This window comes from Streptopelia decaocto (genome assembly GCF_964273445.1).
Source record: "Streptopelia decaocto genome assembly, chromosome: 22".
NCBI lineage: Eukaryota > Metazoa > Chordata > Aves > Columbiformes > Columbidae > Streptopelia > Streptopelia decaocto.
Window position 1 is genome coordinate 6,124,224 of NC_138677.1, and position 11,851 is coordinate 6,136,074.

The 11,851-nt window shown below is 48.1% G+C and overlaps 2 protein-coding genes across 2 annotated transcripts; one reads left to right on the forward strand and one right to left on the reverse strand.

The window, feature by feature from the left end:
- Positions 1 to 469: 469 nt before the first annotated feature.
- On the reverse strand, positions 470 to 7,667 carry DUSP3 (dual specificity phosphatase 3). The gene is made up of 3 exons (XM_082071213.1): positions 7,482 to 7,667; positions 4,014 to 4,240; positions 470 to 2,443 (listed from the first exon to the last, which is right to left on the reverse strand). The coding sequence occupies exons 1-3, from the start codon at positions 7,601 to 7,603 to the stop codon at positions 2,238 to 2,240; spliced, it is 555 nt and encodes a 184-aa protein (XP_081927339.1). The 5' UTR covers positions 7,604 to 7,667; the 3' UTR covers positions 470 to 2,237.
- A 107-nt stretch (positions 7,668 to 7,774) lies between these two features.
- Positions 7,775 to 11,755, forward strand: LOC309448895 (ras-related protein Rab-18-B-like). The gene is made up of 7 exons (XM_082070751.1): positions 7,775 to 7,899; positions 8,119 to 8,174; positions 8,293 to 8,354; positions 9,310 to 9,382; positions 10,131 to 10,249; positions 10,463 to 10,529; positions 11,097 to 11,755. Exons 1-7 carry the CDS (start codon positions 7,835 to 7,837, stop codon positions 11,261 to 11,263), a joined length of 609 nt encoding a protein of 202 aa, XP_081926877.1. The 5' UTR covers positions 7,775 to 7,834; the 3' UTR covers positions 11,264 to 11,755.
- The last annotated feature ends 96 nt before the right edge of the window (positions 11,756 to 11,851 follow it).

Genomic DNA, 11,851 nt, shown 5'->3' on the forward strand with positions numbered 1-11,851 from the left:
AAAACACCCCTCCGTGTCCTGTAGCTACTTCCCTGCTCATAAGACTTTCTGCAACAAAGCAGAGGGGGCCAGGGCTGCAGCCCCCCCCAAATAATTGACTTTGTACTGTTAATGAAGCACAGGGGAAACCAGGATGTATGGAGGGTACTTTCAGAATGGACCCTCAGCCTCCCGATCTCCAGCCCCAGCGCCTTGTGAGTCCATCGGTCTGAGTGCTGTGCTGTGATCTCTTCACAGCCAGGAATCCACAGGCTCTGCTCCCAGCGGCGACCCGCACACTCCTGGGAAGGCGTCCGGCAGGGCCAGGACGCGGATCCACGCAACAGCGTTTATCAGGGGTGGACGAGGACTGTCCGCTGAGGAACAACGAGCCAACAGCTCCATCTGGTGAGTGATCCTGCAGCCACCTCGGCTGCTGGAATTACATCTCATAAAAAAGAGACAGCGAAACAAACCAAAAAACCACAACTCAACTGGTTTCTGGGATTTATTTGCAGAATAGCAGCAACGAGTAGGACACGAATTCTTACAAACAAATCCTCAGGAGATACCCCTTTGTTCCTTGCTATAAAACGCTGATAGCTTCTTGCCTCCACTCTTCCTCCTCCAGCTTCACTAACTCCCAAGTATCAAAACCCCAAGCTACTGACTTTTTCTTTCATTGTGCTGGATTTGACAGGGCAGATGTGTTCGCTGTATGATATATGCATGTTTTAGAGATCACACCACTTCTCTAGAGTGCTGTCTACACAAAAGGTACCACATATATTAACGTAAATCCAGATGACACAATTTTAGTTATAGCCAAGAGGTGTCAATTCCAAAAACGTAGTGTTGCTATTTGCAACACATCGTTGGTTTAAAAAGCGCCTTCCCCCATCAGCGTGCTGGCACGAACAGCTCACCGCACAGGGCAGGCGCGCCGTCATTTCAGAAGAATAAAAAGGTGCATTTCTTCCAATACCTTCTCCATGTCGTACTACACGCAAAGGAGGCTCTCATGCCCATTTCTATAGCAACCTTTCCTTCCACAATCCGAAATTCAGACATATACAGCATATCATTACGGAGTAGGGGCATCCGAGCTCTTCTTGGCCAGCTCAGATAGGCAGAGGAATGCGCAACGTTACTGTTCTACCCAGCGAGATAACGCTGAAAGGACGGGTACGATCCACCTGACATCCTATTTTTAGCCTACGCTAAAAGCAGAACTAGAAATGGTTTCATTACTGAGTCACCCATCAGTAACTCAGAATAGGAGGCACCGCCTTAGAGCTCGATTTTTAACATCAATTTATAGCCTTGTCTTATTTATTCCTCTCCACCCTCCTGTTACAAACGTTTGTTGAATCGGTTATGCTGAGGTAAACAGGTCGTGGTGCTACTGAAGTAGTGACAGGAAAGCAGGGAGAGACACGGTAATTGGATCCAAGCCTCGGGGCTGTGTTTGATGTGTAGGACTCTATCACACACCCAGCACAGGCGCTCCGAAACACAGACGTTATTTCTTCCTTGCTCAAGTTTCCGCCTCAACGTTTGCTCCTGATATTTTTTCTAGTATGACTTCAAAACAAAAATAAAAAGGTATTTAGTATCAGACTATTTCAAGTCACTCACAACAGCAAGAGGTATAAATACTATTGGAAATACAGTGTGCGTCAAGATCGGGCTCTGAATGGCTTTACTAACACACTGTGTATTGCATAAATCCACACTGAACACAGCAACACGTACACTTCATTTTACAAGCAAGTGCATCTGTGCATTTGTATATATGCTGCTCCACTCCTGGAAGCTCCTACACTCGAGCTTTAGGCACCTGTGTGCGTGAAAAAGAAGCTTTAAAAAATACAGTACTTGAATTAAGACTGAGTGAAGACGTGTTGGGGCTCTCGGAAACTGGTGCTCCGGTGAGATACAAGACTAGGCCTAAATAAATCACACTCAACGTCAATGCAAACCACATATGCTATAGAGTCTGCAGGGGGCCCTGAAATACATGTGAACAGCTGTTACCACGGGAGTCACCCCTCTAACAACACCTCTTCATTGCAACAGCTCCGAACGGCGCCACGATTTTGTGCCATCTTGAAAGACAGAGCCACAGTTCGAGAAACACTTTCATCAGACAAGAGCAGGAATTCCGTCTCCCTCAGGCGATGTGATTCAGCTCGGTGGTTGGGCTTTGGGAACCTAAAGCACCTCAAACGTCCTCCGATGGTTTGAGAACCTCTGTTCTAGGCCTTCAGTTTGCCCTCCTTCACCAGCCGCTCGTTGAGCTGGCAGAGCTGCCTCAGGAAGCCGTCGTTGGGGCCGATCTCCCGCTTCTGGCGGACGGCGCTCAGCGCAGACTTGACGTCCATGTTGTGGCGCAGCATGAGGTAGGCGATGACCAGCGTGGGCGAGCGGCTGTAGCCCTCGCGGCAGTGCACGAACACCTGGCCTGCAGGGGAGACAGGTCACAACTGGGCTTATACTGGAATATACGTTTGGAAAGCAACACGAAATAGGGAGGATGTAAAATGGAATGATATTAGTCCTTCAGCGGCTTCGTGAAGGGAAGGAGCCATGCTGGAGGAGTTGGCGCAGGGTGGGATGTCACGCTGGAGCAGAGGAAGGGAGGGAGGAGGGAGGAGCAGCAGAGACAACGTGATGAACTGACCACAGCCCTCACCCACGTCCCCCTGTGCTGCTAAGGGACAGGAGGAGGAGAAAATCAAGAGTGAAGTTGAACCCGAGAAGGCGCCAGGGGCAGGGGCGAAGGAGTTTTAATATTTGCTTTCACTTCTCATGATCCTACTCTGATTTGATTGGTAATATGTTAAATTGATTTCCCCAAGTCAAGTCTGTTTTGCCTGTGACAGTATTACTGAGTGATCCCCCTGTCCTTAACTCAACCCAGGAGCCTTTTGTCATATTCTTCCCCCCCTGTTCAGCTGAGGGAGTGATAGAGCAGCTCGGTGGGCACATGGTGTCCAGCCAAGGTCAACCCATCGCATGGATAAATCCTGTAGGGAGGTATCCAACAATAACAAATCAGGCCACTGCTCCCTTTGAGAAATCCAACTCAATTTCATTGCTTCTCAGCTGCTTCCTCTTTGACCTGCTTTTCCAGGCACAGAAGTTTTCCCCTTCCCAAATGCAGCGGGAGATCTGGCCCCGGCTGCTCTCCAGAGCCAATGCTTTTCTGACCCACGAGAACAGCTGAACCATACACACGTATTCTCATCATAACCACAACTTGTTTGAACCACAGCAACAAAAGCCCGTTGCCACGTTTGCCTGGAGCTGCAGAGGCTTCTTAGCTCAAGGCAAATCTCTAATCAGAAATGCAGCATATGTAGAAATAACTGGTGTGTAGAAATAGACAACAAACACCATCTGGCCCACTGCACTATGTCCCAGGATTCCTGCTCTGAGGAAACACGCTGTAAAGTAATGTGGCAATCAACACCACCACAAATATCCAGCCTTCCTGCAGTCCTAGGGAATGAAGAGCTAATAATCACAGAAAATAATGTGATGAGTTAATATATTAACAGCTGCAAGGCTACAGTCTCTACCCTTCCTGAACATTCTGAAAAAACAAGCATATAGCAGGTTGTGTCAGTACTCCTCAGCAATGCGCTACTTGTATCACTTCTGCCTTTAGTTTCTCATTAGTAGTGTCACAAAACAAATTTTAGATGCTGTTTTTTTTTTTTTTAGGTGACATAGCACTTCTAAGAACACAAATTCCCAGAAAGGCACTAGTGTAGGATGCGGCAGCTGTTCCACTTGGCAAAGTCACCCCTACAGTGACAGATTCCTATCTGCCATATACTGGAGAACCACACGTCTAGACAGAAGATTCCAGTGTCTTATTGTGTCGATGATCCAGACCCTTGATCTGAATTCCTGATTTGGTTGTTCAGCGGATAATCTGAGCAAAAACCCCTATTTTAATCGGTAAAATAAATTGCTCTGAAACACCTGCATAGAAAACGTGGTAGAAAGATAACTGTTTGCCTTACCATCCTTTTGGGAAAGTGCTTTCTCAATAAAATCAGCTGCCTCCTCAAAATAGCGGCTGAGGTTAAATTCTGGAGTATCGTTCGCTTTGATGCCATGGTACGTGATGCCCGAGCCTTCATAGAACTCTGCGTTCGTGTTGACGTGCATGAACGACTTCCCCTCCGCTGCATTCAGAACGTGGGTTATCCCCAGGTGCTGCAGCCTCGTTATGTTCTTGGCTATGAACCTGTGTGATAAAACGATTAGAACTTGGTCAATCATCTCAATATTTATGATGTCCCCAGACAGCACTGCTAACCAAAACCTCTGAAGCTGAAGGTCAGAGGAGCGTACCCCCCATGGATGAGGAAGGCTGGCAAAATGGTGACAACAACGAGCAGAAAGGTGAGGCGCTCAACAGCTTTTTGCCTCGTTCTTCACTGGCAAGTTCTCCTTCCGCAGCTCTCGAGTGGATGAGCTGGAAGATGGGGCTGGGGGAGCAAAGGCCCTCGCACTGTAACTGAAGAGCAGGTTTGGACCACTTGAGGAACCCGGACAGACAGAAATCTTGATGAGATGCACCCAGAGTCCTGAGGGAAGTGGGTGCTCCCCACGGTATTTAACAGGTATTTAACAGGTATTTAACAGGTATTTAACAGGTATTTAACAGGTATTTAACAGGTATTTAACAGGTATTTAACAAGGCGCAGCAGTCAGGGGGTTGGCCTAAGTGAGCCTGGAAGGTCCCTTCCAACCCAAACCATCCTATGATTCTATGATTTTTCTGTTAATAGTGGCTAAATATACTGTGTCCAGAGGTGAATTAACTACAGATTACAAACTCACGGAACTATTTAGAGCCACAGTCACTACCCGTGCGTGAGAGATCGCTACTTTCTTGGCTGACAAGCAAGGAGAGCATGTATGAAATTCAATCTGCTAGACCCTACCGTGGCATAGAATTCTAACTCTTTCTGAACACAAAATTCTGACCAAAGTAAGAAAATACTGGAGATAACAGAAAGCTCAGGATAGTCACTTATTAACTGTTATCTACATAAGATAATTCAAAAAGCAGCCATAAAAAGGCTCTACTGTCAGCTACCAGTCTTGCAGGGCTAGGAAAGCAGCACTTGCTATGCCAGCAGACAGTCCAAACAGACATTTTAGGGGCAATGTAAACCACTGTAAAACAGCACTGGCTCCTTCTCAGGCCACAGGAAGACAGAAAGTAACCGGGAGTAAATGTTCCTGCATCTTCTAAGGTCGCATCTGAAGACTATGAGGCGTAATCTTCTGTCCTTGTGCCGTTCAATATCTTTAAATCACTGAAAGATCTGGCGAGGCTACTCAAAGGGCAGCAATACATTTCAGTCTTTGCCGCTCAGTGTTTCCATCACAAGTACCATAATCTTTAGTGTCTTAGTTGAAATCAATATCTGAATGGAAAAGAATCCAGATGAGCGATGTTTAAGATGCTTAAGTGCCTAAGAAAGCATTCAGTACTTTTAGGTCGGCTAAGCCCTCTCCAGCTCCTCAGTTCTACCCAGTAATTGGAGCAAAACCACCTGTTTCCAGCTCTAAGTGGCTACAAGAGCACCCTGCCCTGTGAGTGAACAACTCAGCGGGATGATACGTAATAATCATCCCTTTCGGGCTTGAATTAGATCCACTAATAGTGCCATAAGCTCTGATAAAAGCTCCAGGTTGTACAAGGGCAAGCAATCTATCTGCTGAGCACCACAACTGCTTATGCACTGGAACGCAATCTATGGTAAGAGGAGATACCCACTGACTCCTTTTTGTCGTAAAACCACTGTCGTCATTCTGAGTCCGATTATTTCCATATGTCAGTCCCAATATTTGCCTCACTTTCCTGGGAATCAAAAACCCCATACATTTTATCATACCATGGGGTCTCCCAGTAAAACCTGAGCCCGCTGGTGACAGAAGGCGACAGAAGGTGACAGAAGGCTTGAGCTGAAAGCTAACACAGCTCCTCCTCACACTTTGTGACCAGAGGCAGCCTAAGCAGCTGTAACCCTTGTGCTGTTTCAAAGGCAGCTTTCGCCGTGTGGAAACAGAAATCTTCCAGAAAATCTCCCTCTGGCTCGAGTCATAAACTGCAAATACAAGGAGTCGTAACATTAAGCTGAGCTCCAGATAAGCATTGGTGCAATATCTTTTTGGACAAGTTTCTAAGGGATGGCAACGCACCTAAGGGTTTGGGCTGGACTCTTAGCTATTCAAAAAAGGTTAAAATAAATACCCAAATGAGTTAGCTTATATCTATATGAGCCTCTGAGTGAATTCACTCACAATTTTCCTGTAATTCACGGCTATACGAACATCTAGAGCGTTCCTTTTCTCCTAATGACCGTTCACCCCTTAAATTGTAGCGTAAGCAGATGAATCCTTATGCATGAGTGAAGCATCTACATTTTCTGCCCTCTGTGCCAAAAAAAAACCCCTATGGCAATGAGCCAAATATTTGTAAAGACTTCATTACCCAAACAACCGTTGACAGATTTTCCATCTGGCAGGACATCATCTGTGCCAGGGGACAAGTATCAGAGCCTGGAGAATTCTGCTTGCAACACAGAAGTAAATCCTACAGTGCAAAGCCAAAACAAAGAGTGTTAATTCAGCTGTGAGTTCCTGCGCTCAGTGGGGTGAGTATACGGTGGTTCTTATTAAAATGAACTCCAGGAAATCACCCCCATGGTCTCCTCCTGTGCTGGAGACTCTCCAGAGTCCCACTGCCCAGCTCAGAGCTGCATGAGGGCTGAGAACCTTTTGTTTTTCCAGAAGGATCCTTATATATGACACTGAGGACACAATGAGGTTAAAGACTTGTTGAAGGAGAATCAGAAGAGGATGTGAAAGCTTGGAGAAAACATGCATAGATCTCTTTTTCTTCATAGCTTTAATATGGTAGGTAATACGTATCCTTCCTAGCTCACTGGTGCAGACTTCTTTGTAAACGCGGCACGAGGTAGTTCTCAGGCTGAGTTACACCCAATATTACAGAGTATTTTCAAGAGTGTTAAAAATGCCACCAAACATAGGTCCTGTTCGCTTTCCCTGCCCCTTCTGTGACAAATCACTGCGGTGAAAGTGAACTCTCGCTTTTCCTCGTTTATTAAAACACCTTTTCCCTTTGTTACCCCCTCAAGGATGCTGCAAAACTTATCTTTGCGGTTTGCTTTCTTCAATAAGGCCTTGCTTGTAATAGAACAGGTGACACACAGCTCTAAGACAGGCACTCGCTATGTGGTTCACACTTCAGGTGCCAGTTCGCTGTAACATTTGCCATGTCAGGCCCCGGGAGCCGCTCAGGCCTCGCACCCCCAGAGCGACAATTCCTGTCAGCTCCGGCCTCCCCGGGCCCTGCGGGGCCTCCCCGGGCTCCCCGTTTGTTTCCTCCGGCTCCAAGCCCCGTTCAGGCCGCACCACCCGCCCCGGCGCCCCCGGCCGCGCTCACTCACGCGTTCCCCACATGGATCCGCGGCGCCACCTCGTTGCTGTGCGCGCTGGGGAGGCTGTAGCAGCCGCTCCCGTTCGCCAGGAGGTCGTTGAGCTCCCCCACCGAGATCTCGTAATCGGCCATGGCCGAGCCCCAGCGGCCCCGCAGCCGGAGCGGCCCCTTGGCACCGCGGCAGCTCGGCCGGGCCCGCCCCGCCCGCCCCTCATAGGCCGAGCAGCGTCAGCTGGCGGCGGCGCAGCCGGGGGGCCGGGCCCGGGCGGCGCGGAGCGGGCGGCGCGGAGCGGGCGGCGCGGAGCGGGCGGCGCGGAGCGGGCGGCGCGGAGCGGGCGGCGCGGCGGATCGGCTGCGGGCGGGATGGACCCCGCGGCGCTCACTCTGAAGCTGCTGCTGGTCGGAGACAGCGCGGTGGGGAAGTCCAGGTGCGCTGCGGGATGCGGGGCTTGCGCGGGATGCGGGGCGGTGCGGGATGCGGGGCTGTATGATGCGGGATGTGGGGCGGTGCGGGATGTGGGGCGGTGCGGTGCAGACTGTGGGTCGGTGCAGACTGTGGGGCTGTATGATGCGGGGCTGTGCGGCGCAGACTGTGCGGACCGGGCGCCCGCAGCCCCGGGCTGAGCCCGCAGTGTCTCTTCCCACAGCCTCCTACTGAGGTTCACGGGTGGTGGGTTCGAGCCCCAACTGAAACCCACTATCGGTGAGTCTCGCACCCTCCTGCCCCGAGCTGCGGGCGGTTTTCGCTTCTCGTTCGGGTCCCGTTGGCGAGAGGTGGGGGCGGATTCATCGGTTCCTCCTGACAACTCTTCCCTTCTCAGGTATTGATTTTAAAGTGAAGAAGATGGTGGTAGACGGCCACGCGGTGCAGCTCGCAATATGGGTAGGTTTTGTTCTTGACAGATGTGTCAGAACTTCAAGATCCCACTTTTTTGGTGGGTTTTTTCCCCTTTTCCTTCCCCTCCATCCTTGCTGAAGTCTCCTGCGTGTTGAGTTCATGTGCTCCTGATGCAAACGCACAGCCTGCCATGATCATACAACAGTATTGCACACAAAGTTTGTTCAAAACGCCGATAAATGTTGTTGCTCTGGGGTTTGGATTTCTTTCAATTCCATTAAATATTTCGACTGCTCTTTCCTGCACTTACACAACGGGGTTTCTCAAACCCTCTGTGAAGATGCGGTGGTGCAATAGAGGCAGCGGGTTCATGTCTGTATCTCCCAGGATAGCTGCAGAAAACTGCAGAAAAGTGATATTCTGGGTCATGAGTCAATAATTTCTGTCAAGGCTGCGCAGTGACTGTGTCTGTATGACACCAGAACAGCCCAGGTGCTTTCTGTTGGTTTTAGAGCCGTAGCAAACCTGGAGCGGCTCTTCAGCTGGATGCTCCTTTCCTGGAGCGGAGGAGCAGAGGGAGGGTTTGGGAACCACTGTGTCTCCTTTCCTGCAGTGTCTTTCACTGGAAACCCAGTTATTGCTCGTTATCATTAACTGATTAAGCCTGGTGGCTTGGCTTGCAGCAAGAGCCTTTTGTGGTTCTCTCTTTGAGTCCCATTGATTTTTCTTGTTGTCTCACTCACGTTACAGGTGTCTGTGTTTATTGCTTTAACAATGAAGTCCTCTCTGTGCTTTTCTACCCATCCTCTTCCATTTTCTGTTGCTTCTGCTCACGTTTTCTGGGTGCTCCCCACCCTCTGCTGCCTCGTCGTTTCACTGTCCTTCCTGATCAGGAAAAAAATTAATTTTGTGTAGTTTAAAATATTATTTTTATTCTAAATATACTTGATTTTTTTGTGTGTGTGGTGGGGTTTTTGTGTTTTGTGTTTTTCCGTTGCAGGACACAGCAGGACAGGAGCGCTTTAGAACACTGACTCCCAGTTATTACCGCGGAGCTCAAGGGGTTGTTTTAGGTAGGAGGTATATGGAAGAAAAACACCGTTGCAGCGGGTGTGGTCTGTATTGCTACCTAAACGTGCGTGTCTTTAGAAGAGGAGGTTGTCTAGGGGAACCACAGGCACAGCTCCATTTCCTACAACGTGACTGCATCATGAGCTCTCACACAGAGTGTTCAGAACCACTGGCAGGAAATCCTGCTGCTTCAAAACAGTTTGAATTAAAAATAAAGAGGTATCACGCTGCAGGCTCTTCAGCAGATGAATTATTAGCTTTGCAGTTCTTTGGTGAGTTTCTGGCAATAAGACAAATGGAGTTTGTTCGTTTGTTTTTACTTTTCTCCGCAGAAACTATTGATGTGGTTACTGTAAGACATGAGGTTTGTAGCACAAATAATAGATGTTAGTTATTAGTTAATTTAATTAGTTATAAATGAGGTGACAAAATACCTATTTTAAAATATTCTGCGTGGCCCAATTCAGAGCTAATAACAAGTATAAAATTCACCTTATAAGTCTGATTTCCAGTCCTAGATGTATTGCAGAGATACTGCTTGTGTTCTGTAACCCCCAGTGACTTTGGGTGAGCACAGCGAACGTGCTCCAGCTCGGGGAAGACGATACAGTTGATAAATCTTTCTGTAATTCCCTAATATGGCTTATTCTTTGAGGGGGGACACTAGTTAGCCAGCTGGGCCTGAATTCTGCTAGAATGAAGTAAATATTATGCAGGAGTCTAGAGCTGTTCATTTTCCTCTGTTGCCAGTGTATGACGTTACACGAAAAGAGACTTTCACGGGGCTGGAGGGCTGGCTGAACGAGCTGGACACCTACATCGCCAAAAACAACACCGTGAAGATGTTAGTTGGCAATAAAACCGATAAGGTCAGTTTGGAAAGGCACCATTTTACACTCTTCCACGCGTTACCCAGTCGTGACCCCCCAACGGTGGCTGTGTGTGGAGGGGGCACATCCAGCCGCTGATTATTCCGTGGTTTTATGGGCTTCACAACGTCACTTCTGCAGTGACGCTTTTCCAGGGGCTTTCTCCCAGCGGCAACTGTTGCTTATTTTAGTCCCGTTCCTTTGTCTCTGCAGCCTGATCGAGAAGTAGAGAGGAAAGAAGGACTCCAGTTCGCCAGGAAACACTCGCTGCTTTTTATAGGTATGTAAATGCTCCAAAAACTTGCATATTCATGTTTATTTTGGTATTCCTAAGTGTGAATGAAGCGTACAATTATATTTCAGATTGACAGGTTAATTTACTTTTGGTTTTGAGTACTTAATTAATAGGGCTCCTTTTGCCGCATTGGTTCATAGGCATAGGTGTGGGGTTTAACTTTCTCAGAGATGCTCTGCATTGGCTGCAACTGGTGGTGCTGATCTCCAAAACACATTTACTTCATATAGTGTATAGGCATGACTTTTATATTCTCCTCAAACCAGCAGGACTTGCAGTCTTGTAGATTTACTGTCACAAACCGAGAACAATTTCTGTTTCTTGTTATGGAGAGAATGGGGAGCTGTGGAATGTTTTTCAGGTGGGAAAATGAGGTGCTTCAGACGGGGATGTATTTCTGGTTATCATATTCAACTTAGCATGCCTTTAAGGGGGAACATGGAGAAGTTTAATTTCTTATAAAGATACTTTCTCTCTGCTTGCGAAAGAACTGCTTACAGAGGAGAATAGTCCCTGCAAATACAATAACATTCCCTTTTTCCCCCTTCCCAGAGACCAGCGCCAAGACACGGGATGGAGTCCAATGCGCCTTCGAGGAACTGGCCACAAAGATCTTGGAGACACCAGGTGTTTGCAAGAAAAACGCCGAGAAGGAGAGCGTGCAGCTGCAGGAGCGGCGGGAGCAGAGCTTCTGCGGGGCGCTCTGTCCGCTCGCTTAGAGCTGCGGGTGCCGCTCCTGTGCGAATGGACCTTCATGGAAACAAAACCGAAGAGGTGGGGGAATTCCCAGCCCTCCTCTGTGCCTTGTTTGACCCACCAGCAGTTGTACAGACCCAAAAACCAAACTGAGGAACAAACTCCGGTTTCTCCTTCCCTTACGCACAACCAAGAGATTTTTCTGGTTCTGTCAGGTTTTCCCTATGAAATCCTCGTGCTGTACGGCGTCTCGTGCTCTCGCTGTACGGCGTTCAACATGGGCTTTTTCTGAAATTCCTGCCTTTTAGCATAAAATAAGGTTAGTACTCTATTTTGTGATATTACTTTTCAGCTGCTCTTCTGCGGATCGGCACGGGAGTCTTTCCGACTCTGTGGATTCAGCGACACTGGTATATAGGAAATGTGCTTTTAATATGCAAGGTAGTTCTGTTCAATGCACTGAAGAAGAATTACATCACACTAAGAGTCAAGGACCAAAAGGTCTTGTTGAATAGTACACAGGAAAGGTGAGACCTCAGCAGAGAGCGGAAAACAGGACCTAGTTTCAGTTAACATGCACCTGTACAATGCTCGTATATTTTTTCAAATAA

What these genes read in the sequence shown, in the direction of transcription:
- DUSP3 (XM_082071213.1), bottom strand. Translation starts at nt 7,603, where the DNA reads ATGGCCGATTACGAGATCTCGGTGGGGGAGCTCAACGACCTCCTGGCG. An exon ending in CGGATCCATGTGGGGAACGC is followed by an intron (nt 4,241 to 7,481) that starts GTGAGTGAGCGC and finishes TTTATCACACAG; the next exon opens with GTTCATAGCCAAGAACATAA. An exon ending in AGCACTTTCCCAAAAGGATG is followed by an intron (nt 2,444 to 4,013) that starts GTAAGGCAAACA and finishes TCTCCCCTGCAG; the next exon opens with GCCAGGTGTTCGTGCACTGC.
- LOC309448895 (XM_082070751.1), top strand. Translation starts at nt 7,835, where the DNA reads ATGGACCCCGCGGCGCTCACTCTGAAGCTGCTGCTGGTCGGAGACAGC. An exon ending in TTGGCAATAAAACCGATAAG is followed by an intron (nt 10,250 to 10,462) that starts GTCAGTTTGGAA and finishes TTGTCTCTGCAG; the next exon opens with CCTGATCGAGAAGTAGAGAG. An exon ending in ACACTCGCTGCTTTTTATAG is followed by an intron (nt 10,530 to 11,096) that starts GTATGTAAATGC and finishes CCCCCTTCCCAG; the next exon opens with AGACCAGCGCCAAGACACGG.